This window comes from Rhineura floridana, chromosome 14 (assembly GCF_030035675.1).
Source record: "Rhineura floridana isolate rRhiFlo1 chromosome 14, rRhiFlo1.hap2, whole genome shotgun sequence".
Classification (NCBI taxonomy): domain Eukaryota; kingdom Metazoa; phylum Chordata; class Lepidosauria; order Squamata; family Rhineuridae; genus Rhineura; species Rhineura floridana.
Genome location: NC_084493.1, coordinates 35,489,406 through 35,513,925, shown reverse-complemented (window position 1 = coordinate 35,513,925; position 24,520 = coordinate 35,489,406). Strand labels below are relative to the sequence as shown.

Here is a 24,520-nt window from a genome sequence, read left to right as displayed (position 1 = left end):
GAAAAATCTTATACTTCAAAATTTTATTTGTTGGGCACATAAGAACATCACCCAAAGGGGGCCCATCTAGTCCAGGATTCTGTTCTCACAGTGGCCAACCAGATGCCTCTTCTGGGAAGCCTGTGAGCAGGATCTGAGCACAACAGCCCTCTCCCTTCCTGCAGTTTCCAGCAGCTGGTATTCAGAATTATGTGTATGCGTTTTTGCAGTCTGTTGCACATATAAAAAGGGCTTTGATGTGCCAAAAATGCAGTTGTGCTTTCTGTTTTTCAGAGCTCAAACCACTCCTGATTTCTGTGCATGTGCAAATGTCATAGATGCTGAAATCAGTATCTGTGATGTTTGCACAAATGAAAACATACCACCGTCGCAATGGATGAAGTATTTGTTGGGCTTAGTCAAATTCAGTTTTGTTCTCAGCTGTGTTAGTGAAAACAGTATTGTGGCTGCAGCTGGATTCAGTCCTTCACCAGGTGGCTTATTTCTCCCCTGATCCCCAAGGCTGGAAACACTCAGGAGCCCCTCCTTTTTGCTGAGAGAAAACCCATGTCTGAAGGGGTAGGTGTACCCCCCTGAAAATGATCCAAAAGGTGAGAGGGTGAGAAGCTGATTTGTGGCAGCTGTGGGGCCAGAGCTTCAAAGGGAGCCTCAAGGTGGGGGGAGCAGCAAGGCAGAAAAAGGGAAGAAGTGTCCCTGGCAGGCAGGGAAGTTGCCATTGGGAGCAGCAGTTCAAGCCCCTGGAGAAAAGAGACAAGAGCTGTACCACTGAATCGAGGTGGGTTGACTTCAGGAGTGCTGTGGCTCTGTCTCTTGAGGTCATCCCACCCCACATGGACTGAGCCATAGGAGGAGGAGTAACCATTACAACCAGAGGCACTAACTTGGGGAAGGGGAGAGAAACGTGGCTCCAGTGTAGTAACTAGGGGCCCAGACTGCAAGAGCACGTACCGATACCTAACCGTTGACGTGAAGAAAAAACTCAACTGTCCCAAGCCACATTCACACGGTACATTTATTCCACTATTATTCCACTTTAAACAGTCATGGTTTTCCCCAAAGAATCCTGGGAAGTGTAGTTTGTGAAGGGTGCTGAGAGTTGCTAGGAGACCCCTGTTCTCCTCCCACAGCTACAATTGCCCAAGTAGTTTAACAGTTGGTCCTTTTTCCCAGGGAACTCTGGGAATTGCTGGCCTGTAAGGGGACTATGGCTTTGCTAACAACTCTCAGTATCCTTCATAAACTACACTTCCCAGAATTCTTTGGGGGAAACCATGACTGTTTAAAATGGAATAATAGTGGAATAAATGTACAGTGCGAATGTGGCCCCATTCTCCAGGGCAGTGGAAGAAGCCAGTGGAGCAGGAGAGCACAGTACTTATCAGAAGCATGAGTTTCTGTGGTACTGTGACTGTTTTGTATTGTGAGTGTTTATCTCAGTAGCGTTGAACTTCTGAAACAATTATCACTGCACTGGCTACACACTTGAAGCATTTGAGACTGACTCGTGCATTTATTTTTTTTGGTGTCGGATATTAGTGCAGAAGATTCAGAACTGACTGCCAAGGGGGGTCAGATAGCCCTTTCATTCTCTGATGCATCAAGTATTTGGATGGCTTTAAGAGAGGATGAGACAGATTCATGGAAGATAATGTACAAAAAGCTTTCGACAAGGTACCTCACCAAAGACATCTGAGTAAGCTTAATAGTCAGGGAATAAGAGGAGAGGTCCTCTTGTGGATCAGCAGCTGGCTAGGGAACAGAATGCAGAGGGTAGGAATAAATGGACAGTTCTCCCAATGGAGGAGAGTCCCCCAAGGATCGGTATTGGGACCTGTGCTTTTTCACTTGTTCAGAAACGATTTAGAGTTAGGGGTGAGCAGTGAGGTGGCCAAGTTTGCTGATGATACTAAATTGTTCAGGGTTGTTAAAACAAAAGGGGATTGCAAAGAGCTCCAAAAGGACCTCTCCAAACTGAGCGAATGGGCAGTAAAATAGCAAATGCAATTTAATGTATACTAGTTTAAATTTATGCACATTGCAGCAAAAAAATCTAAATTTCACATATATGCTCATGGGTCTGAACTGGCGGTGAGTGACCAGGAACGAGACCTTGGGGTCATAGTGGATAGCTTAATGAAGATGTTGATCCAGCATGCAGCAGCTGTGAAAAAGGCAGATTCCATGCTAGGGGTCACTAGGAAAGGCATTGAAAATAAAACTGCTGATATCATAATGCCATTATATAAATCTAGGGTGCAGCCACATTTGAAATACTGTGTACAATTCTGGTTGCCTCACCTCAAAAACGATACAGTAGGGCCCCACTCATACGGCGGGTTAGGTTCCAGACCCCCGCTGAAAAGCAAAAATCGCTGAAAAGTGGAACACCGACAATAAAATGGCACCTGACGCCCTTCTCAGAGTGCATCATGCTAAAAAACGCCAAAAAAGCGGAACAAGCGCCATATGAATGGGGCCCTACTGTGATTGAAAACCGCCGTATTAGCGGAACGCCGAGAAGCAGGGCCCTACTGTATTGTAGAGTTGGAAGAGGCGAGTCAGACGTGACATGATAGACGTGTATAAAATTATGCATGGCATGGAGAAAGTGGACAGAGAAAAGGTTTGCACCCTCTCTCATAATACTAGACATCCAGTGAAGCTGAATGTTGGAAGCTTCAAGACAGATAAAAGAGAGCACTTCTTCACACCACACACATTTAACTATGGAGTTCGCTTCTAGAGGAGGCAGTGATGGCAACCAACTTGGATGGCTTTAAAGGAGGATTAGCCAGATTCATGGAGGAGAAGGCTACCACCGACTGCTAGCCACAATGGCGACGTTCTACCTCCACAATTGGAGGCAACATACTTTCGAATTAGGGCCAGGCTCCACTTGCTGGTCCCTATCCACTAGGATTCCATCGAACTGGAATACAGTTCCAACCCATCTACATTTGGGTCCGCTATCTTTGGCTTTCATCTGGTTCAATATTTCAGTTAGGAATAAGATGGAAGGACATTTAAAGGATCAATACTATAGAGATTAACAGAGAAGCCTAGAGAGTCTTGCACACTTTTTCTATGCTTTCCTTAACCTGGTTGAGATTCTCTATACTTCCCTTTAAACTCTAGTGTTAGAACTGCACACATGCTCTAAGAGAGGCAATCATACCCCAGACAGAATACTCTGGAATGGAATGGAAAACCAGGAGATTTTATGCAGCTCCCTCTCAAACTGCAAGAACAATTGGAAAAGCTCACCAGAGTCTGGGTATGTAGCTTTTAAAGTTGGGCAGAGTTTGAAGATGGAAGGCAGGAAACGGTGAGGAGCAGATAGGTGTGGGCTGCATGGAAAAGGGGATGACTCTCTTGCTTGGCTGTCTGCTCCAAGCCACTCTCTGTTCCCCTCCCAGAAGTTCCACTCTTCTTTTTGGCTATGAGACGGAGGGCAATGGGAACTCCCGATCCACTCTGTTGCTTTTGAGTCTTGAATGAGATCCTGATTCCACCCCTCCGTTACTTTTCTCTCCCCCACCTCGTGCATGTGAGAGTGCAAAAGGGGGCCGGAAGTTAGAGCAGTGAGACAGAGAGCTGGCTCACTTCCTTTCTTCCATTATCTCCCAGGTGGTTTGCAGTCTGTGTCAAGTGCTGTTGTAGTTTTTTAAAAAATAAAAAAAACTGCAGAAAATCCATGGAAACTTGAAGCATTCTGGATCCATCCACAAAGAGAGTGGACATGTAGACTCAAAAAATCCAGTATCAAGTCCAATTTTGGTGAAATTCTTGCCCATTCCTATTCCTAATACCATTTGCTGGAAACAGGAGGGACAAGTGCTGTTGTGCTTAGATCCTGCTTGTGGGCTTCCCATAGGCATCTAGCTGGCCACTGTGAGAACAGGATGCTGGACTAGATGGGCCACTGGCCTGATCCAGCAGGCTGTTCTTATGTTTATTTATTTATTACATTTGTACCCTGCCTTTCTTTTCATCAAAGAAACCCAAGGCGGCTTACATGTGGTTCCCAGGCGGTCTCCCATCCAGGCACTGACCAGACCTGACCCTGCTTAGCTTTAGCAGGGAGCTGGCCTCATGTGCCCTCAGACCACAGTGGCCAACTAAATGGCTGTGAGAAGCCCATAAGCAAGTCATGAAGCCAATAGCACTCTCCCACTGCTGCTCCCCAGCAACTTTTTTTAAGAGGCATGGAGCCTCTGAGAGTTTGGGGGCAGGGGATGGCATAGTCACTCATACCATGTGGGCTTATCTCTGTTTTGCCTCTGGGAAACAGGATTAAGGGTTTTGGGGGTTATTGCTTCAAAATTCTATAGAACCTTTTTGTCCTGAGGTAACAGTGGGGCGAATGTGTGGACATGTTGCTGTTGCCTGTTTCTCACCAAGTACTTGTATGCATTCAGTTGAGCACAGATATAAAGCAGGTACGTTCTCCAGCGCTTATGTGGAGAGCTCTGAAATATATTATGTCCCTAGCTATTTAAAAACAGTATTGTAAAATAATGTTTATTACAGAATACACAAAACCTATACAAGTATCTAAACTATAAACTAATGTATATAAACTAATGTATTTTAATAAGTTTTTATACTCTGCAACAAATTTGATTTTTAAAACATTTGCTCTAGATGGTACTTTCTCCTCCAAAGATCAGAATTTTGCTTAAGCATGATGTCCATTCAAAATAATGTGCTAACACTTTGGATCCCACTATTGATTAGTCTTCCTCTTGCATTTGCATTATGCTACAGGGCTTTTTCAGGAGGAGTCAGCAAAGTAATGCCACATACTCCTGTCCTCGTCAGAAGAACTGTTTAATTGATCGAACTAGTAGAAATCGTTGCCAACACTGTCGTTTACAGAAATGCCTTGCTGTGGGGATGTCCCGAGATGGTGAGCTTTACTAGTTCAGGTCAGCTGTCTTGTATGTGCAACACTACTTAGCTTTCTGCTTGCTCATCCCATTCTTAAAATACTAGTCTTGAAATATACTGTGCCTCATAAGTCATTGAATTCACTTTGGATTGGCCTAGCTAGTGGCTTCCAGGGTTTTTTCTCCCTTCGTACACATACACACCATGCAATAAATGCCTGCCTTCTTTCTGGTGTCACTAGGCCTGCTATATTTTTATTTTTTTAAAAAAATCCCTTATTCCATTCATACAACATAATGGATGTCCTGTATTCCCCCCCCCTTCCAACCAATCTTAATATTTCCACCATCTTCCTCTCCTATTACTGGTGCAGAGACTATGAACTGCTGTTAATAGATATCATCATCACCACAGCAAGGATTAAATACTCCTGTTAGGTGACAAGCTGTAACTTCTCCTAACTCAAAGAAATCTGGCAAGGAAACCTAAATATGGAACTTAAGACTATAATGCCATTTAAATATATTTGCCCTTCTGATTGAAATCTAATTTTTGTTTCTTTGTTTGTTTTCTTAATAAAATTACTATTTTGATGACTGTTTGTAGATGAGCCATCTTCTCAAATTCTTCTATCGCTCATGCAGGTCCTTGGTAAATCACACATCTAAATTGTTCTCTATACAGTAAAATAACCCAGTACAATAATGCCTACCTTCTGACTTTCTAACTTCACCTATAGGATCAAGCAAAAGTGTGTTGTAGTGATGTTGGAAGCTGCTTAATAGGTACCCTAGAGATATTTATGATGTGTCCTTCTAACATAGCATTTTACCGCTACAGCTGAAAAGTGTAGTGACTCATCATCTAAGCTGGTGGATCTTGGTCATGATAAAATATATTGCTTATGAATATGTTTCAGCTGTAAAGTTTGGTCGAATGTCAAAAAAACAGAGGGACAGCTTGTATGCAGAAGTGCAGAAACACCGGATGCAACAACAACAGCGAGATCACCAACAACAACCTGGAGAGGCAGAGCCATTGACACCAACATACAACATCACTACCAATGGGCTAACAGAACTGCATGATGACCTCAGTAATTACATTGATGGCCATACCCCTGAAGGTAGCAAAGCAGACTCCGCAGTTAGCAGCTTCTACTTAGACATACAGCCTTCTCCAGACCAGTCGGGGCTCGATATTAATGGAATCAAACCAGAACCGATATGTGACTACACCGCTGCATCGGGCTTCTTCCCTTATTGCTCTTTTACAAATGGAGAGACTTCTCCTACTGTGTCCATGGCAGAATTAGGTAATAACAAAAGGGGGGGATTTCCATGTGGCTGCTATCCTTTGGAGTAAGAACAATGCCCTTTTTTTTGGCTTTTGATCACTGAAACGACATGTCACCTTTTGTGATTTGGGTATGGCTGTAACTATGTAGACTGCTGCTTCTGGAAATACATTTTTCATTGATTTATTTAAGCATTTCTAAACCGCCATATCATAAAATACCAGGGAAGTGTACAATGTTTAAACATTAGACACCATTTTAAAAATAAAAAATACAGATAATCATTAACGTGGCTGGCTAATCAAAAATAAACATTAAACAGCTGCCCAAGGCAGGAGGCACCTGAGGGTGAAAAGGAAGGATGCCTGCCAGATCTCTGCTAGAACAGTTCCACAGAACGGGCCTGGCGAAACAAATGCCTGTTTTCTAGTTCAGGCCAGTTGGGCCTCTGTAACACAGGGGACAACCAACAGCACTCCTCTGGATGATCTTGGTGATTGAACTGGGATATAAAGGCGCAGGTGGTCCTTAAGGTATCTGGGCCCAGGTTGTTCAGGGCTTTGTATATCAACACAAGAACCTTGTACTGGCCCATTACATTATCACCTTGATTTTAGTTAGTGCTGAAGTTGCTCATCAAGTCAATAATCTTAGCCTGGGTTTGAATTCCAATAAATAAGCCTTGCAGTTAATCACTTGCCTGAGGTGATTAACAAGTTGTTTGTTGTGCTTTTGTGTTTACATTTCTGTCCTGCCCTTTCTTCAAAGATGTCAAGGCAGTAACTGGCCCCAAGGTCAACCAATGAGTCTCATGGCTGGAGTGGGGATTTGAATCCTGGTGTCCTTTGTCCTAATTCAGCACTCTAACCACTATACCACAGTGGCTGTGTGAGAGCAGCTTCCTAGAACCACGCATGCACACCCATTTACAAAGTTTGTGCAAGTTGTCAGGGCTGGTATATTGTTTATCTGCAAGGCTATACTAAATGATGGGTTGCCACATGAATTCAGCACTCGGTTACTTTCTGCAGTCTGAAAAAAGAGGGAAGAAACTTAAGGAAAATACAGGATGTCAGTGATTGGGTGATCATGTGGATGCCTGTAAAAAAAGGGAGTGAACAGAGCATGGAAATTCCATGCTAAAGGCTTAGTGTGGAAGCACCCCAAGGCAGAACTAATGATACTGGGCTTGATAAATCAACTGACTTGAGTCCGAATAAGGCAGATTTTTTTGTTCATGTGTTGAGGCTGAGAGACTGACTTATCCAAAGTCACTTCCTGGGAATCCAGATCGAAACTAGTAACTGCTCACTACAGTGGGAAGAGCAAATCTTGAAAATAAAAGGAATCAGAAATGGGCGTTAGAACCCCATTTCAACATTGTACAGATGTACTGTCGAAAGCATCTGTAATGGTTGGCTAGACAGAACATGTATAAGGAAAGCAGTTGGTGACTTTTTTTAATGCATGCCACTTCTTGTTCACTCTGTCTTAGAACATCTTGCACAGAATATTTCCAAATCACATATGGAAACCTGCCAGTATTTGAGGGAGGAGTTACAGCAAATAACATGGCAAGCTTTTCTACAAGAAGAAATTGAGAACTACCAGAGCAAGGTATGTATCTTGGAAAATATGCTAAAAATGGCACATAGTGTTTTTGTAATCATCCTTCTGAAGCACTTCTTGGCCTACAGCATACTGTGCAATCTGAAAATCAGGTTTACTCAATTGTCAATGAGTAAAATATACATAATCTCAAAAAAGTGGCGAGTTGCATTGCATGTTTCCATTATGCCCCCTGTGGTTATTTAGTTTTAGTTTATTTAGTTTTGTTTGATCCTCAGCATCTTGATTAAGTTTTCTTGGAAGTAAGGGCCTGTTTCCACATTTCCTCCACCAACCCCACCAAGAGATCAAGAGCAGACCTTGTGTTTCTTCCCTCACTGTTGGGAGAAGTGAATTACCAAATTTATAGAAAGGAGGGTTTAATCTCTCAGGGTCTTAGGAGTTCCTATGTATAAATAACCATAGTATTAATGGACTCAGTACTTCTCCCTGTGATGGTGGGAAGCAGGAGAGAGTGCAGGTAAGCTTAATTCTTGCTCCCAGCTGCTTCCCTGGAAGAATCCTTGGGACAGAAAATAACATTTATATAGGCCCCAGACTGAGGTTAAACCACAAAATTATTGTTTGGGTTGGTGTGAAACTGAAAGGGTGTATTCCAAAGCCATGGATTGATATTATGTGAATAAGTATTGAAAACACTCTAGCTAGCATACTCTTCTTTCATGCAGCAATAAAGAACTTCTGATCCTTGTTTTGTCTGAACAGACAGATAAGGATCAGTACTAATTGTTACACATGAGCTTCCTCTGCACTCATCCACATAACACCAAAACATGGTTGGACATTACATCTGAACATACCTTTCCAGTCACACACATCAACTCACCAAAAACATCTCATAACGCTGCTGCGATTTAGCCACAACAGTGGGTGTATTTGGATGTTATTTCACCTCCCGAGTTAGATCAGTTCTCTATCTGAACATAGTCAAATAGTTCTCACAGATTGCCAGGGCCGGTGGCAGCGGGTGGCCAGGTTGGGCCCTGGCTGAGGGCCCCTGTGGGGCCTCTCCTTAGAGTGGGAAAATGGAGCTCCTGCTCTATGATCTGCAGTAGCATCAGGTCATGTGACCCAATGTTGCTGTGGATCGGGAGTTCCCAGGCACCCGATGCAGGCAGCGCAGGCTTGAATAAACCCACCTGCCTCATCAAGCTATTGCGTTAGTGCATCAGTGTGAAAGCCCCATGTGCTGCGTGCACATGCCTGCCATTACACAATCTTGGGAGATGGCAGGCATGTACGCAGGAGGTAGGTAGTTCAGGCAGGCCTATATAAGCCCCATGCCGCCTATATCAAGAGGGTTTGTTGAGGCAAAAGGTGCTGTGGGCCCGGGCAGGCTGGTGCTCAAGGGCCCAGTCAAGCCTAGCACCCGGCCTGCAGACTGCTTATCCTACTGATTTGAAGGTATATGTCTAAATTAGTGATCTGGCACACCTTCTAGTTACTGTTATAAGGCTGTCTTTTTTTTATCTCGTGTATAGATATACAAAAGCACTTTAGAATTACTTTTATAACTAAATCTGACCGGACTGTGGATAAGTGAAGATTTGTCTTAATTTTAAAATGTATACCGGTCCTTTCAGCAAGGAGGTCCAGGACAGACAAAAGAAGTATTTCTTCACAGTGCATAGTTTAATGATGGAATTCGCTACCACAAGATATAGTGATGACCACCAACTTGGACAGCTTTAAAAGGGATTGGACAAATTCAAGGAGGATAAGACTACTCCTAATGATGGCTGTATGCCGTCTCCAAGATCGGAGGCAGTATATCTCTGAATGCCCATCGCTGGGTAACAACAGTGGGAGAGCGCTGTCGCTCTCATGTCTTGTGTGATCCAACAGCCTGGCTATTATGCTCTTAACCCTCCCGTCCCCTCACCCCACCAAAGTGGTTTAAAAACCATTTTTCAAAGACCACACAAAATAAAACCACAGACATGAAATACAGATGATAAGAACTGAAAGAAATGAGAAATGACAAAACAAATAGAATAGTAGGGAAATAATTCAAATGTCTAATAAAACAGGAACGTCTTCAGTGCTTACCTGAAGACCTTTTTAAAAAAAAAAAAAAATTAGGCCCCCAGTTATATATTTGCCTGAAAAATATTCAAGGGTTGCATAAACATGTTGTTTCTAATCATTCATAGTCCAAATGCAATAAGCTCTAGTGGATAGAAATGATTATTTTTCTGTATCTTCAAAGAAATTAAGATTAATCCTAGTTTAGTTATTATACTAATCCCTAAGGTTTCAGTCCAGGGGAAGGATTTTCCAAATACGACTCGTCAGTGGAATTTGTTGCCTCTCTGGCAATGAATAGAAATAATTTCCTAACATAGACGCATAGAGTTGGAAGGGGCCAAAAGGCCATTCCTTGATCATTTGTCTATCAATTTCAAGCTGCAATCCTGCCCCTTCAACTTGTACGTCACATTTGCCAGGAGGGTCATAGACCCTCTTTTGGGAGAAGACTGAGGCAAAGTAGGAATTGAGCGCTTCTGCTTTTTCTTTGTCTTCTGTTATCATTTTGCCATCTTCATTGAGTAGCTGTGCCACCATTTCTTTTCTCTTTTACCATGGATGTACCTGAAGAAAGCCTTTTTGTTGCTTTTGGCATCTCTCGCTAACCTCAACTCATTCTGAGCTTTAGCCTTCCCGATGCCATCCCTGCAATTCCGTGCTACCTGTCTGTTCTCTTCCTTTGTGGTCTGGCCTTGCTTCCACTTCCTTTATGTGTCCTTTTTTTGTTTTCAGGTCATCTCTAAGATTTCTGTGAAGCCAAATTGGCTTCTTCTGCTGTCTTCCCCCTTTTTTCCTTGATGGAATTGTTGTGCTTTTAGAATTTCCTTTTTTAGAAGCTCCCACCCGTCTTGGACTCCTTTTCTCATTAGGGTCACTTGCCACAGAATCTTACTTACCATTGTTCTGAGTTTATTAAAATCGCCTTTCCTGAAGTCCAGGGTGCGCCTATGGCTACTCTCAGCTTTTGATTCTGTTAAAAAAAGAATTCAAGTATGGTGCAGTCACTTTCCCCCAGAGCTCCTGTAACTGCCACTTCATCCACCAAGTCATCTCTGTTTGTTAGAATCAAGTCAAGGATAGCGGATCCTCTAGTTCCTTCCTCCACTTTCGGTAGGAGAAAGTTATCAGCAACACAAGTCAGGAATTTCTTGGAGGGGCCGTGTTTGGCAGAATTTGTCTCCCAACAGATATCAGGGTCATTGAAGTCCCCCATTACTATTACATCATGCCTCTTCGAAACATTGGCAGTTTGCTTTGCAAAAGTTTCATCCTCGTCTTCTCCTTGATTAGGGGGTTGGTAGTAGACTCCAACTGCCATGTTTCTTTCATTCTTTGCAGCTGATAATTTTTTCTCTTTAACAGCAGAGGGAAGTAATGTGGCAATTATGTGCAGTGAAAATAACAGAAGCGATACAGTATGTGGTGGAGTTTGCCAAACGCATTGATGGCTTTATGGAACTGTGTCAAAATGATCAAATTGTGCTTCTAAAAGCAGGTACGTAGGTTTGGGGGATATTTTCTTGTTAACCAGTTCTGGTTATATGAAGAGTTATGCCATACAGCCTTTGGTCATCCAGATGTTGCCGAACTACACCTCCATCATCCTTGGAAATTGGCTGTGTTTGCTGGGGCTGATGGGAGTTGTAGTTCAGCAACTTCTGGAGGGTCAAAGTTCCCCACACCTGGGTTATGCACTATGAATATAAAGATTTAATGTATTCTACTGTTTACTTTGTGGTGATTGAAACATCTGTACTTTTGACTACATGCATTCAACTCCATTTGAATATTTAGTATATAAGTGGGAAAACTGAACCTTTTCAAATAAATGTCAGATTAAAAACGGAAATTCTATTATAATATTTCATTACTTAATAATACTGTAATTCTATTATAAAAAGGTATATTTTCAAAAAGCTATTGGTCACTTAAACTTATTTAATGCTTCACTTGTTATCTAATCATACTGCCAACAAGTTGCGCAATGGACATAAAATCAGCTCCTGGGCAATCATGCGTTGATGTCTGGCAATGTAGAAAAATCAAGAGGAATAACCTGTTATATGAATATATCATACAGTTGGAAAGGGCCTATAAGGTAATCGAATATAACCCCCGTGCTCAATGCAGGAATCCAAATTAAAGTATCCCCAACAGGTGGCTGTCCAGCTGCCTCTTGAATGCCTCCAGTGTTAGAGAGCCCACCACCTCCCTAAGTCATTGGTTCCATTGTCGTATTGCTGTAACAGAAGGTTTTTCCTGATGTTCAGTTGAAATCTGGCTTCCTGAAACTTGAACCCATTATTCCATGTCCTGCACTCTGGGACGATTGAGAAGAGATCCTGGCCCTCCTCTGTGCGGCAACCTTTCAAGTCCTTGGAGAGTGCTATCATATCTCCCCTCAGTCTTCTCTTCTCAAGGCTAAACATGTACAGTTCTTTCATAGGGCTTTGTTTCAGTCCCCTGATCATCCTCGTTGCCCTCCTCTGAATTCTTTCCAGTTTGTCTGCATTCTTCTTAAAGTGTGCTGTCCAGAACTGGACACAGTACTCAAGATGAGGCCTGAGCCAAATAGAGGGGAACTAATACTTCATGCAGTTTGGAAACTATACTTGTTAATGCAGCCCAAAATAACATTTGCCTTTTTTGCAGTCACATCACACTGTTGGCTCATGTTCAGTTTGTGATCCACAGCAATCCCAAGATCCTTCTTGCATGTAGTATTGCTGAGCCAGCTGTCCTCCATCTTATAATTGTGCATTTTGTTTCTTTTTCCTAGCTGTAGAACTTTGCACTTATCCCTGTTAAATTTCATTCTGTTGTTTTCAGCCCAGTGCTCCAGCCTATCAAGATCCCTTTGAATTTTATTTCTGTCCTCCAAGGTATTAGCTATCCCTCCCAATTTTGTATCATCTGCAAATTTGATAAGCATTCCCTGCACCTTGTCATCCAAGTCATTAATAAAAATGTTGAAGGGCTCTGGGCCCAGGACCGAGCCCTGCTTTATCCCTCTCGTTACTTCGACCCAGTTTGAGAAGGAACCATTGATAAGCACTCCTTGGGTACGATTCTGTAGCCAACTGTGGAGCCACCTGATAGTTCTTCCATCCAGCCCACATTTAGCTAGCTTGCTAATCAGAATATGTAGGGCATATTCATCCACATTTCCTTCATTAACAAAGTTAATACTAGAATCTCTCAGAGAGAACTAATACTGATTAAGCGTTTGTTTGTTTTTAAAAGTAATACTGGCCTTAAACTGAAACATCCTTAGTGAAAACCAAGAGCCACTAAAACAATTGGCTGCATGGTAAAGAAAATGGAAGTCAAAAAAAGAGAAAATGATGTAAACCAGGGTTTCAGAAACTGTGGTCCACAAGATTTATTCCGGTGGTCCGCAACATGTCCGCATCAAATATAATGGTTTTCAGTTATTTCTTTTATTTCTTATATTGCATTTTCTTGTGTTACAGTGTGAATTATTTGGAATGCAAATTGTAATACAATAAGCTACAATATATAAGAAAGAAAAGAAGCAATAAAATTCAATTAAAAATTAAACGGCATCTAGCACAGCTCATTACAATTGCTACAACAGGTAGAAAGCCAAGACACGCAGCAATTTTCAGGTAGCCTGTGGTGGTACGCTTTCAGCCAACTACACAATAAGTGGCCTGTTGAAATGGTCTGGGCATACGGTTTTTTCTAATACATTGTTTACTTGGAACATCATTTTGAGACTTTGCCTCCGTTATGTTTTTGGCTCCCAGTCACCTTGATGCTGCCCCTCCTCCGTTTGTGTTTGAGATTAATATTTTCTCTTGTATGAGGGCTCCAGGTTCAGATACGAGCCTCTCCCTCACACCTAGAAGGGCTGGCTTGGCACTATTGGGACTATTTATTTCATTTCACTATATCAGTACATACATTTTCCCCAGCAAACTAGGCCACAAAACACCAGCTTACATTGCCCTTGAAACAATAGCGCTAATTTGACCCTAGTATTGTAAGGAGTTCTGGGGGAACAAAGAGATTTTGTGCCACTTACATATTTTTTCTGATAGAATAAGGGCTTATTAAAAGCCCTTGAAACCTCCACCGTCTGATACTGGACCAGCTCGCATGCAGTGCTAAACCATAGTCTAGCTTTATGAGGACGAGGCATAGCAACCTGTGGGGTGATACACTCTTCTCCTTCTGTAGTGTAGCGATGAGAAGGAGATCAAAACATTGTGCTTCCATTTTAGGTTAACCACAGTTCAGCATTACACCCAAACCCTAAATTGTGGTTCAACATAGCTATGGTTTGTTGAAACAAGTCAGCTTCTGAAATTACAGTTTGAAGGTGGCTTGTTCCAACAAAACACAGTTGGGTTTGGATGACACGACAAACTTAAATTGGTCCGCCCCCAGAGACTAATGGATCCGGATGGTTTCCAAAGGGCTCTGGGGAATTTTCCGGCTGATAGGGCTGGCACTCCTGTCGAAACCCTGGTTGAACTGTGGAATACAGAAATGACCCGGGCGGTTGACATGATTGCTCCTGAGCGCCCACTCCTGTGTAGAGCTCGTACAGCTCCATGGTATACCCCAGAGCTGAGAGCGATGAAACAATATAGGAGACGGCTTGTGTGCAGATGGAGGTGAACTCCTAGTGGATGCAATTATACACTGGTAAGTGCCTATGGTAAGCTGTATTTAGGGGCAGTGAGGGCAGCAAAAAAAAACAATATTTTGCTGCCACTATCAAATCATCAATCTGCCGCCCAGCGGAGCTCTTCAGAATTGTCCGGGGGCTATTACACTCTGGTCCCAGGGACATGGTAGAACCATCTGAGGTCCGCTGTAATGAATTTGCTAGGCACTTCCAGGATAAGATCTTTAGCATCCGCCAGGACTTAGACTCCAGTGTTATAGCAGGTGAATCAAGCGAGGTATCCAGAGCACAGCCTTGTCCCGATTTCTTGGATGAGTTTCAGTTGGTGCAGCTTGAGGACGTTGACAAGGTGCTTGGACAGTTTTGTGCAACCACTTCTGTGCTGGATCCTTGCCCTTCTTGGCTAATAAAAGCTAGCAGGGATGGAACAGCTGGCTAGGCCAGGGAGTTGATTAATGCCTCTCTGTGAGAGGGGGTGGTCCCTGGCTGCCTGAAAGAGACGGTAGTGAGACCACTCCTGAAGAGACCCTCCCTGGAACCAGAAAATCTTAATAACTATAGGCTGGTAGCAAATGTTCCATTCCTGGGCAAGGTCCTTGAATGAGTGGTTGCGGGCCAGCTCCAGACACTCTTGGATGAGACCGATTATCTGGATCCATTTCAGTCGGGTTTCAGGCCTGGTTTTGGCACAGAAACAGCCTTGGTTGCCCTGTATGATGACCTTTGTCAGGAGAGAGACAGGGGGAGTGTGACTTTGTTGATTCTCCTTGATCTCTCAGCGGCTTTCGATACCATCGACCATGGTATCCTTCTGGGGAGACTGGCTGAGTTGGGAGTGGGAGGTACTGCATTGCGGTGGTTCCACTCCTACTTGGCAGGTCGGCTCCAGAAGGTGGTGCTTGGGGAACATTGCTCGGCACCCTGGATTCTCCAGTATGGGGTTCCGCAGGGGTCAGTTCTGTCCCCCATGCTGTTCAACATCTACATGAAGCCGTTGGGTGCGGTCATCCGGAGCTTTGGAGTGCGTTGCCATCAGTATGCTGATGACAAGCAGCTCTATTTCTCCTTTTCATCTTCTTCAGGTGAGGCTGTCAATGTGCTGAACCAGTGCCTGGCTGTGACAATGGACTGGATGAGGGCTAATAAACTGAGGCTCAATCCAGACAAGACTGAGATGCTGCTAGTGGGTGGTTCTTCTGACCGGATGGTGGATGTCCAACCCGTCCTGGATGGGGTTTCACTCCTCCTGAAGGAGCAGGTTTCTGGTTGGGGGGTTCTCCTAGAGCCATCTGTCACTTGAGGCTCAGGTAGCCTTGGTAGCATGGAGTGCCTTCTACCAACTTAGGTTGGTGGCCCAACTACGTCCCTATCTGGACAGGGATAACCTGACTTTATTAGTCCATGCTCTGGTAACCTCCAAGTTAGATTACTGCAATGCACTCTATGTGGGGCTGCCTTTGGAGACGGTTCGGAAACTGCAGCTTGTGCAAAATGCAGCGGCCAGATTGGTAACAGGGACCAGACGGTTCGAACATATAATACCGATTCTGGCCCGCTTGCACTGGCTGCCTTTATGTTTCCGAGCTTGATTCAAGGTGCTGGTTTTGACCTATAAAGCTTAACACGGCTTGGGACCACAATACCTGATGGAATGCCTCTCCCAATACGAACCCACCCGTACACTACGTTCAAGGTCAAAGGCCCTCCTCCAGGTGCCTACTTCAAGGGAAGCTTGGAAAATGGCAACAAGGGAGAAGGCCTTCTCAGTGGTGCCCCCAAATTATGGAATGATCCTCCTCAGTGGTGCCAACACTGTTATCTTTTCGGCACCAGGTCAAAACTTTCCTCTTCTCCCAGGCATTTTAGCATGTGTTTTATATTGTTTTAAATTTTTAAATTGTGTTTTAAATTGTTTTTTAAAAGATGTATCTTGAATTTTATTTGTTTTTAGTTACTGTAAACCGCCCAGAGAGCTTTGGCTATGGGGCGGTATACAAGTATAACAAATAAATAAATAAACTGTGGTTAATCTAAAATGGAAGCAGAAGCTTCAAAGCTCCTCCTTGCAGCTGTGCTGGTTAAGAAGGGGGGGATACACAAGCACAATGCTCACTGCCTGCTCATCCTCATAATGCTAAAATGGTTTAGTATTATATCTGAACTGACTTTTGATTACTGTGTTTATGGTCAGTTGGAGTTATTCCTCTATTGCCAGTTTTGTGTGTCCAAAGGTCATAAAACTGGCATAGCAGATATAATTTCTTTTTTGTTTTCTGGTGGCACAAGGATTTCCTTTGGGAACAAACAATACTTTTTTAAAAGATGTGAAACCTATTATTTATTTAAGAAAGAGATGGGATAGGAAAAGTTGTTTTGTGAACTACTGCGTGTGCCTGGTCTCAATGTAAAACATTTTCTTCTTTTTTTTTAGGGTCTTTAGAGGTTGTATTTATCAGAATGTGCCGTGCCTTTGACTCCCAGAACAACACAGTGTACTTTGATGGCAAATATGCTAGCCCCGATGTATTCAAGTCACTAGGTAAGGAAATTAAGTACTTAATTAGAAAATTTTAAGACAACTATTTGCTTAAAATTAATTTCTTAGAATAAATTGTGTGCAAATAACTCAAACGATTATTCATAAAGTACAGAGGAAGGCAATGGTAAACCGCCTCTGAATACGTCTTACCATGAAAACCCTATGAATATATCCAAAAAAGATTCATAGGGTCGCCATAAGTCATAATCGACATGAAGGCATATAATAACAACAACAACAAACACTGGGTTAACTCTTTGAGTTACAACTTCTGTATTTTTAATAGTGTAACTTCAGTCCTTTAAAAATATTAAAAGGTTTAAAAACTAGGCTAGCCTAGACCCATTTTATACTTTTTGCATAATTACTTTTTGGTAATTATTACTCAGTAACAGTTTGGAGTTCAAATTGGGAAGTTCATTAGAAAGCATGCAGTCTTAAGTCTATTGTCCAAGCTGCAAAATAAGAGCAGAAGAAATGTTTCCTATATTTTTACCATACAAAAAGCTATGCCTCCAAAGAGACAGTGCTAATTACTACTATTAATAAAAATATATGCTGTATTCTTAATAGAAATATATGTATAAGATCAGCTTTTTAAAAAAAACTATATTAAGGAAAAGAAAAAATACAGAGAAAAAATTAAAAAGGGAAGGAAAAAATTGGGTTTTTTTTCACAGATACAACTTGGTCACCTTGTGTGTGTATATATATATATTAAGAAAAGACAATGATAATGATAAAAAATAAGCATATTGTCAAAAGCATAAACACAATAAAATATGTTGGATAAGTCAAAGCAGAGAAAATAATTTGTATCAATACTTATTCTCCTGATACATTTGATTCCAAAAAATAATAAAAATTGCTCAGTTTTCTATATATTTATTTGCCCATTTTTCTTTTAAATAATATGTTACTGTTATCAAATTGATGGTGTCCCAGATTCTGTTAAACCAGTCAAGATCTGATGGTGCTCTAGATTGCTTCCAATGTTTTGCAATTTCAATTTTTTGCTAAAGTTGATACAGTTGTTATCATTTCTAAGTCTGTGTCTATAACTACATTTTTCAGATAATTTAATAAAATAGCATGTGGTTCATGAGGTAATCTATATCCAGTTATTTCATCTATGTTTTAGTATATTATCCCAATATTTTTGTATTTTTGGACATTGCTAAAAAAATGTAGACAGTCTTGTTATGGTTGCATCTCTAGAATTTGTCAGTGTGTGTTTGGTATATTTTAAGGATTCTGTGTGGTATGAGATACCACTGATACTGGAGTTTGACATGATTTTCTTTTAAATCTGTAGATATTAGCCTTTGAATGATTTTTGTCCATATCCATTTCTATCTCTTGCTGCACATCTTTATTCCATTTTTTAATAAGTTGTCTTAACTTTTTTTGTTTCTATGATTACTTTATAGATCTTTCCTATTGTTGTTTTTATTGGCACCAATGGATGTCAGATATTCAAATTTACTTTTTTCCATTAATGGACCATATTTTCTTGAAACAGTTTCACGAATTTGGAAAAACTGGAATAGTTGTGTTTGATAGTGCAGTCTATTTGCAATTTCATTACAAGATTTAACACCTGTTTCTGAAAGTAAATCTCATATTGTGTCCAGATTTGAAGAACGCTTTGACAGCAACCTAGAAGTTGGTATAAATACCTTGTTGTGAAGTCCTTATATGCTCATGTGGGGCTTCCATGTCAGACACCAGCCCTACCTTCATATTTAAAAGATTCCAAAAGAAAAGCCCTGTTTATTACTATAATCTGATAATCACTCAGTTTTGCATAAAATGCCTGGGCGGTTATTTGGAAATTTATATAATAAGTTTAAATATATCTAGAAGCAACAGCTAGTGGAAATTGAGAGTACAGCAGTGAAGAACTGTCTGGATTTATTAACTAACTCTGAGATTCAATGACTCTTGGATATACAGTATAGAACATAGAGAAGGAAGCTAAAGGGATTGCTTACATTAAATCTCTAAGGCCATAAGATAAGAGGTTTTTTTAAAAATGAATTTTGGAAATTTCATAATGGACTGGTATACCAAGATTTCAGAACAGCAAGTTGAGTTGCACGAATCTTAACAAATTGAAACCTGTGCTTTGTGACATCGAGTGCTGGGGTTAGTTGTAGAGAATAAAGGAGGTTGTTAGGAGCCTTTATGTGAGTTTTAAGGCAAAGGAAGTAAGTGAGTGCAAAATTATGCAAACTTTTGAGATACTATAACTGCTCATCGGGCACCACAGAAAGATGGCTAATTTTCATAATTACAAATAAGACAACACAGCAGCTCATATATTTTAGTCAGTTTGAACTCACAAGCCCTATTTATACCCACCTTAAAATGCATAAAAACAATAGGATTGTGTCCACCTTTTGTCAGCTGACCTGTATGTGTTTGAGTTAATATACATGTGATGTGTACATACAGAGGGTCCAGTGTTTTACTGTGTAAAGACTGTGGGACTACTCAAATAATATTCAGTGCACATAAATGACATGGCATCTAGGGTAGACTTGCTTGAAGGACACGTGCTTGAAGGCAGGTTGGAATTATGACGGTAGAAAGCAGCCCCATTAAACGTGAGTGGAAGCTGGGCAAGGCCACTATTGTCAAGATAAGACTAAGCTAATATTCGAAAGAGAAGAGCTCTGGCAATTCATTACCTATAGAATCACTGTTCGTTTGTAAACAAAAATATTGTTTTATCTTTTTGAAAGAGATCCTATGTGATTTAATGCTTGTTTTCTTTTTTGACAGGTTGTGAAGATTTCATGAGTTTTGTTTTTGAATTTGGAAAGAGTTTGTGTTCTATGCACCTTACCGAAGATGAGATTGCATTATTTTCAGCTTTTGTTTTACTGTCTTCAGGTAAGGCATGGAATATCTGAGAGCATACTCTAGTCCGGTGTTGAAAATGTTTAATTTGATTTTATTAGTTTTGTTTAAGCATCACTCCATGCTCCACAAGTACCGAATGTCATCTGCGTGTTCTTGACCTCCCTGCCCAAAGATGCACTTGTTTCTCTGCAAAGCCAATACTTAAATAGCTGCCAGGAGGAGTAGCATTGAGATATAAATGGCTCCGTTCAGTAGTCATTTCTGTATTGGTCGGGTACTGAAAACTTTACATTCACTGATTTAATATAATCCCAGTGATAGTGAAAGAGACTTCCATGATACAAGGAAGTGATAGCAAGGATGCAAGGGAATGATTTTAGCACAGAGAGAATCATTTTACTAATCACAGTGCTTTGAGAAAGGAATGTTGATGTATCACCTTGTTCTCTTCTGTGCTCTTCACTAGTTCGGCTAATGGTGCTTGTTTGAAACACGTTGTGCTACATGCCCATGTATCCACTCATGTCCCATCAGATTTATACTTAGTTTCTATGACTTGTCATGCTAACTGACACTGTTTTTTCACTCATCATAACTCCCTATGCCCTGACCCTATCATCTGAAAATTTTCAGGTTATTTTCCTTGAGACACCTGTATGATTTATGTATTTATTTATTGAATTTATATCCTGCACTTCCACCTGAAGGAGCCCAGGATGAAGTTAACATCAAGAAAAGAAGAAAAGCATTCTAAAACTAATTAAAATATACTAAAATACAATTACAGTTAAAAACATTCGTTCATCCAGCGATCTCCAGGTTGCCAGGAACAACCCGCTTCCACCATCAAATGCCTGGATAAACAGGAATGTTTTCAAATTCCTCCTGAAAGTAAATAGTGATGGAGACAGACACACCTCACTGGGAAGGGCATTCCACAAATAGGGAGCCACCACTGAAACGGCCCTGTCACAGGTCAGTGCCAGCCAGGCAGCCCCTGCTGGCAGCACCACCGAAAAGGCCTTGCCAGCCCATTATACGGTCCAAGTTGCTTGATAATGGAGAAGACTCTCTTTTAGACATTTGGATCGCAGGCCATTTAGGGCTTTATATGTTAGTACTAATACATTGAATTGGGCCTGGTAGCTCATTGATGCATGTCATTTTTATAATAAAATCATTGCTCACAAAAACCACAAGGAGGGAAGCAAATCCTTCTTAGTTTTCCCCTCCACCCCAAAAAAACTATGTGCTGTTCTTCTGCAAATACACAGATTTCTTACTTAGAGGTACCTCTTTCACATCTGCAATTTTCAGACCAATTGTCCAAAAAAACCAGTAGGGGAGATTAAGTGATTCCATTGTTTTTACTCATCTCCAACTGTAAAAACTGCCCTCTGCTATTCTTGGCAGGCTTCATTTCCTCAGAACATCTTGCCATGCTTGCAAATGTCATACAATTCTGCTAAAAATAAAGTTAGAGAGAGTGTGTGTTAACAGTAGTAAGCACAAAAATGCCTGTACCTCTTTGTAATTTGCAGGCTTTATCAACTCTGGAAGGGCTACGATAACTAAAATTTCATCCACTTTGTCAGAATGAGAAGGTTGATTGCAATTTTCAATTCTCCATAATAGTTAAGGGGGGGATGGACGAACGAAGCTTCATTTTTTCCAAAGCAAATTTGGCTTGGGGTCTGAAATCAAATTTTCTTTGGGAAAAAATGAAACTTTACCTGTCCCTCCTCCCACTATAGGAAGCCTCTATTGCACTTTGGACCAAAGTGGTTTGCTTTTCAAAGTACTGAATCAGAATCTGAACCTAATCTTACAATTGGTGCACACCCCTAATGATTACTCATACGGCAAAGAGTGACTTTAAGAGAATGACATGTAAGTAGCACAGCTCTGGAATTTGCTGTGCTAAAGAGGTAGTACTTAGGATGATATGTGTAGTTAGTTGTGTTAGAGGTAGAAGTCTCTCAGCAGCTTTTGATACCACTGACCATGGCATCCTCCTGGACTGACTCAGTGGGATGGGTACCAAGCACAAGTATTATGGTGGCTGTTTTTACCTTCAGGGCTGTGCTCAGAGAGTAGCACCGGGTGAATTCACCTCTGCCCCTTCACTTGTATTACTTAGGGTTCCACAGGGTATTATCCTCTCTCTAGTGCTATTTAACATCTATATGAAGCCATTGGGAGTAGTCATTAAGAGTTCTGGAGCAAGATGTAATTCCTATGCTGATGACATGCAGCTCTATTTCTCCATGAATCAGGAGAGACTGTGAAAGCTCTGAACCAGTATCTGAATGCAGTGGTAGATTGGATGAGGGCCAATAAACTGTGTTTGAATCCTGGAACAATGGAGACTTTGGGTGGTTTAGGAGATAGCTGAATTCTGGACAGGGTTGCACTCCCTCTGAAGGAGCAGGTACATAGTTTGGGGACACTTCTGGATACATCTTTGTCTCTAGAGGCCCAAATGTGGGTAGGAGTGCCTTTTACCAGATTTGTTTCATTCACCAGGTACATCTGTTCCTGTAAGGGATAGCATGCCCGCTGTAGTCCATGTGTTGGCAACCTTGAGGCTGGATTACTGCAACACTCTTTATGTGGGGTTGCCCTTGGGCCTGGTTTGACAGCTCCAGCTAGTGCAGAATGCAGCGGCCAGACTACTGATGGGGGCACATGGCTGACAACATGTGACACCACTGTTAAAACATCTGCACTGGCTGCCCATATTCTACCAAGTCAGGTTCAAGGTCCTTGTATAACTTTACAAACCCCTGAATAACGTAGGTCCTGGGTACCTTAGGGACCACCCTTGTATCCCAGATCGATCACTGAGATCATCTGTAGGAGTGTTGCTGGTTGTCCCCAGAGGTGGTGAGGCTCATTTGACATCAACATGAAACAGAGTCTTCAATGGTATTGGCCCGCTCCTGTGGAATGCTCTTCCAATGGAGTGTTAGCCTTCTGTATTAACTTTCATACATTTGCTGGCATTTTTTCTTTGCCACTAGGCTTATGCAATTAAGAAAAATACAGTGATCTGTTTTAATTTTTGTGTGGCTTTTTTATTGTATTGTAATGGCTATAATCCGCTTTGATTTCTTTTTGAAATTGCAGTATAACAATATTTTTTATAAATAAATAGGGAAGCATCAGAAAACATGACTTTATGAGCTGATTCATACATGCCTATATATCAGTTGACAACTCTGTACTTGACAGTGCATATCCTACTGTCAGAAATGTCTCCATTAAAAGGCAGCCTATTTGAGATTATAGCCGTGGCATCAGATCTGTCAGGTTTTTGCTGTGGTAGCTAATTCAGATATACAAATTATCACTTGCTGTTGCAGTCTATGAGTGATGATTGCACCCAATCCTGTTAATTCTTAGGATCACTGTGTTAGGAGACTATCTGAATGAGAGTTTATTTGAAACCAACCCAACGTTAAGACATGGGCATGGTAAACCCCCTCTGAATGCCGCTTACCATGAAAACCCTATTCATAGGGTCACCATAAATCAGAATCGACTCGAAGGCAGTCCATTTCCATTTCCATGATTTTTAAAAGCTTACGTTTAGGATGTTGTTTAATGTTGCATTTTATATATGTATTTATTAAATTTATATCCTGTTCTTCCTCCCAGAAGGATCCCATTAATGTTGCCAGATATTACCAAATAAATAAAAGATCCTCATTGTGGAAGGCAGTTTCAGAACTGTAAAGCATTTTGAATACTAAAGTTAGCCATGTTGTATGTTTTGATATGTAAGACTTTAAACACAAGTAATGAATTTATTTATTTTATTTTATTACATTTTTAGACCGCCCTATAGCAATAAGCTCCCAGGGCGGTGTACAGCATAATAAAACAGGTTAAAATACAAGTAAATATATTAAATACAATGTAAATACAATACACAATAAAACATAATTAAAAATTTTCAATTTCAATTTTAAATTCAAATTTTTAAATTTTTAAAATGCCTGGGCGAAGAGGTAGGTCTTTACCTGGCGCCGAAAAGATAACAAAGAAGGCGCCAGGCGTATCTCATCAGGGAGGGCGTTCCATAGTTCGGGGGCCACCACTGAGAAGGCCCTAGCTCTAGTTATCGTTCTCCGTGCCTCCCTATGTGTTGGGACACGGAGAAGGGCCTTCGACGTCGAGCGCAGCGACTGGGTAGGTACATAGTGGGAGAGGCGTTCCGCCAGGTATTGCGGTCCGATGCCGTTAAGGGCTTTATAGGTAAGAACCAACACTTTGAATCCGGCCACAGATAAAATCACCACAGATATGATCAAACCTGTGACAGGGAGCACAGGATATATAGGGTATGTAATTATATACTGTAGATGGAAAGAGCAACACAAATGTTTTCATTTTCATTTTAGACCGATCATGGCTTCAGGAAAAAGTGAAAATAGAAAAGCTGCAACAGAAGATTCAGTTAGCTCTTCAGCATGTCTTGCAAAAGAACCACCGAGAAGACGGAATCTTAACAAAAGTAAGGGCTGTTGACTCTGATAATTGCCTGGTTCACACAACACAGTAAGCTTCCTCCGTGGTCTTTTTTACTGCTGGTTAGAGTTTGGTTTAA

The 24,520-nt window shown here is 41.4% G+C and overlaps 1 protein-coding gene across 2 annotated transcripts in view; it reads left to right on the top strand.

Annotated features, from left to right (window-relative positions):
- Positions 1 to 24,520, top strand: part of RORA (RAR related orphan receptor A) — a 127,936-nt gene that overhangs the window by 86,148 nt on the left and 17,268 nt on the right. The window contains exons 3-9 of one of the 2 annotated variants that reach the window (XM_061594806.1): positions 4,768 to 4,909; positions 5,810 to 6,016; positions 7,683 to 7,804; positions 11,207 to 11,339; positions 16,933 to 17,040; positions 19,828 to 19,938; positions 24,315 to 24,427. In XM_061594806.1, coding sequence (XP_061450790.1) covers positions 4,768 to 4,909; positions 5,810 to 6,016; positions 7,683 to 7,804; positions 11,207 to 11,339; positions 16,933 to 17,040; positions 19,828 to 19,938; positions 24,315 to 24,427 — 936 coding nt within the window. Of the gene's footprint in view, positions 1 to 4,767; positions 4,910 to 5,809; positions 6,206 to 7,682; positions 7,805 to 11,206; positions 11,340 to 16,932; positions 17,041 to 19,827; positions 19,939 to 24,314; positions 24,428 to 24,520 lie in introns of both variants that reach the window. The other variant, XM_061594805.1, reaches the window with a different exon arrangement.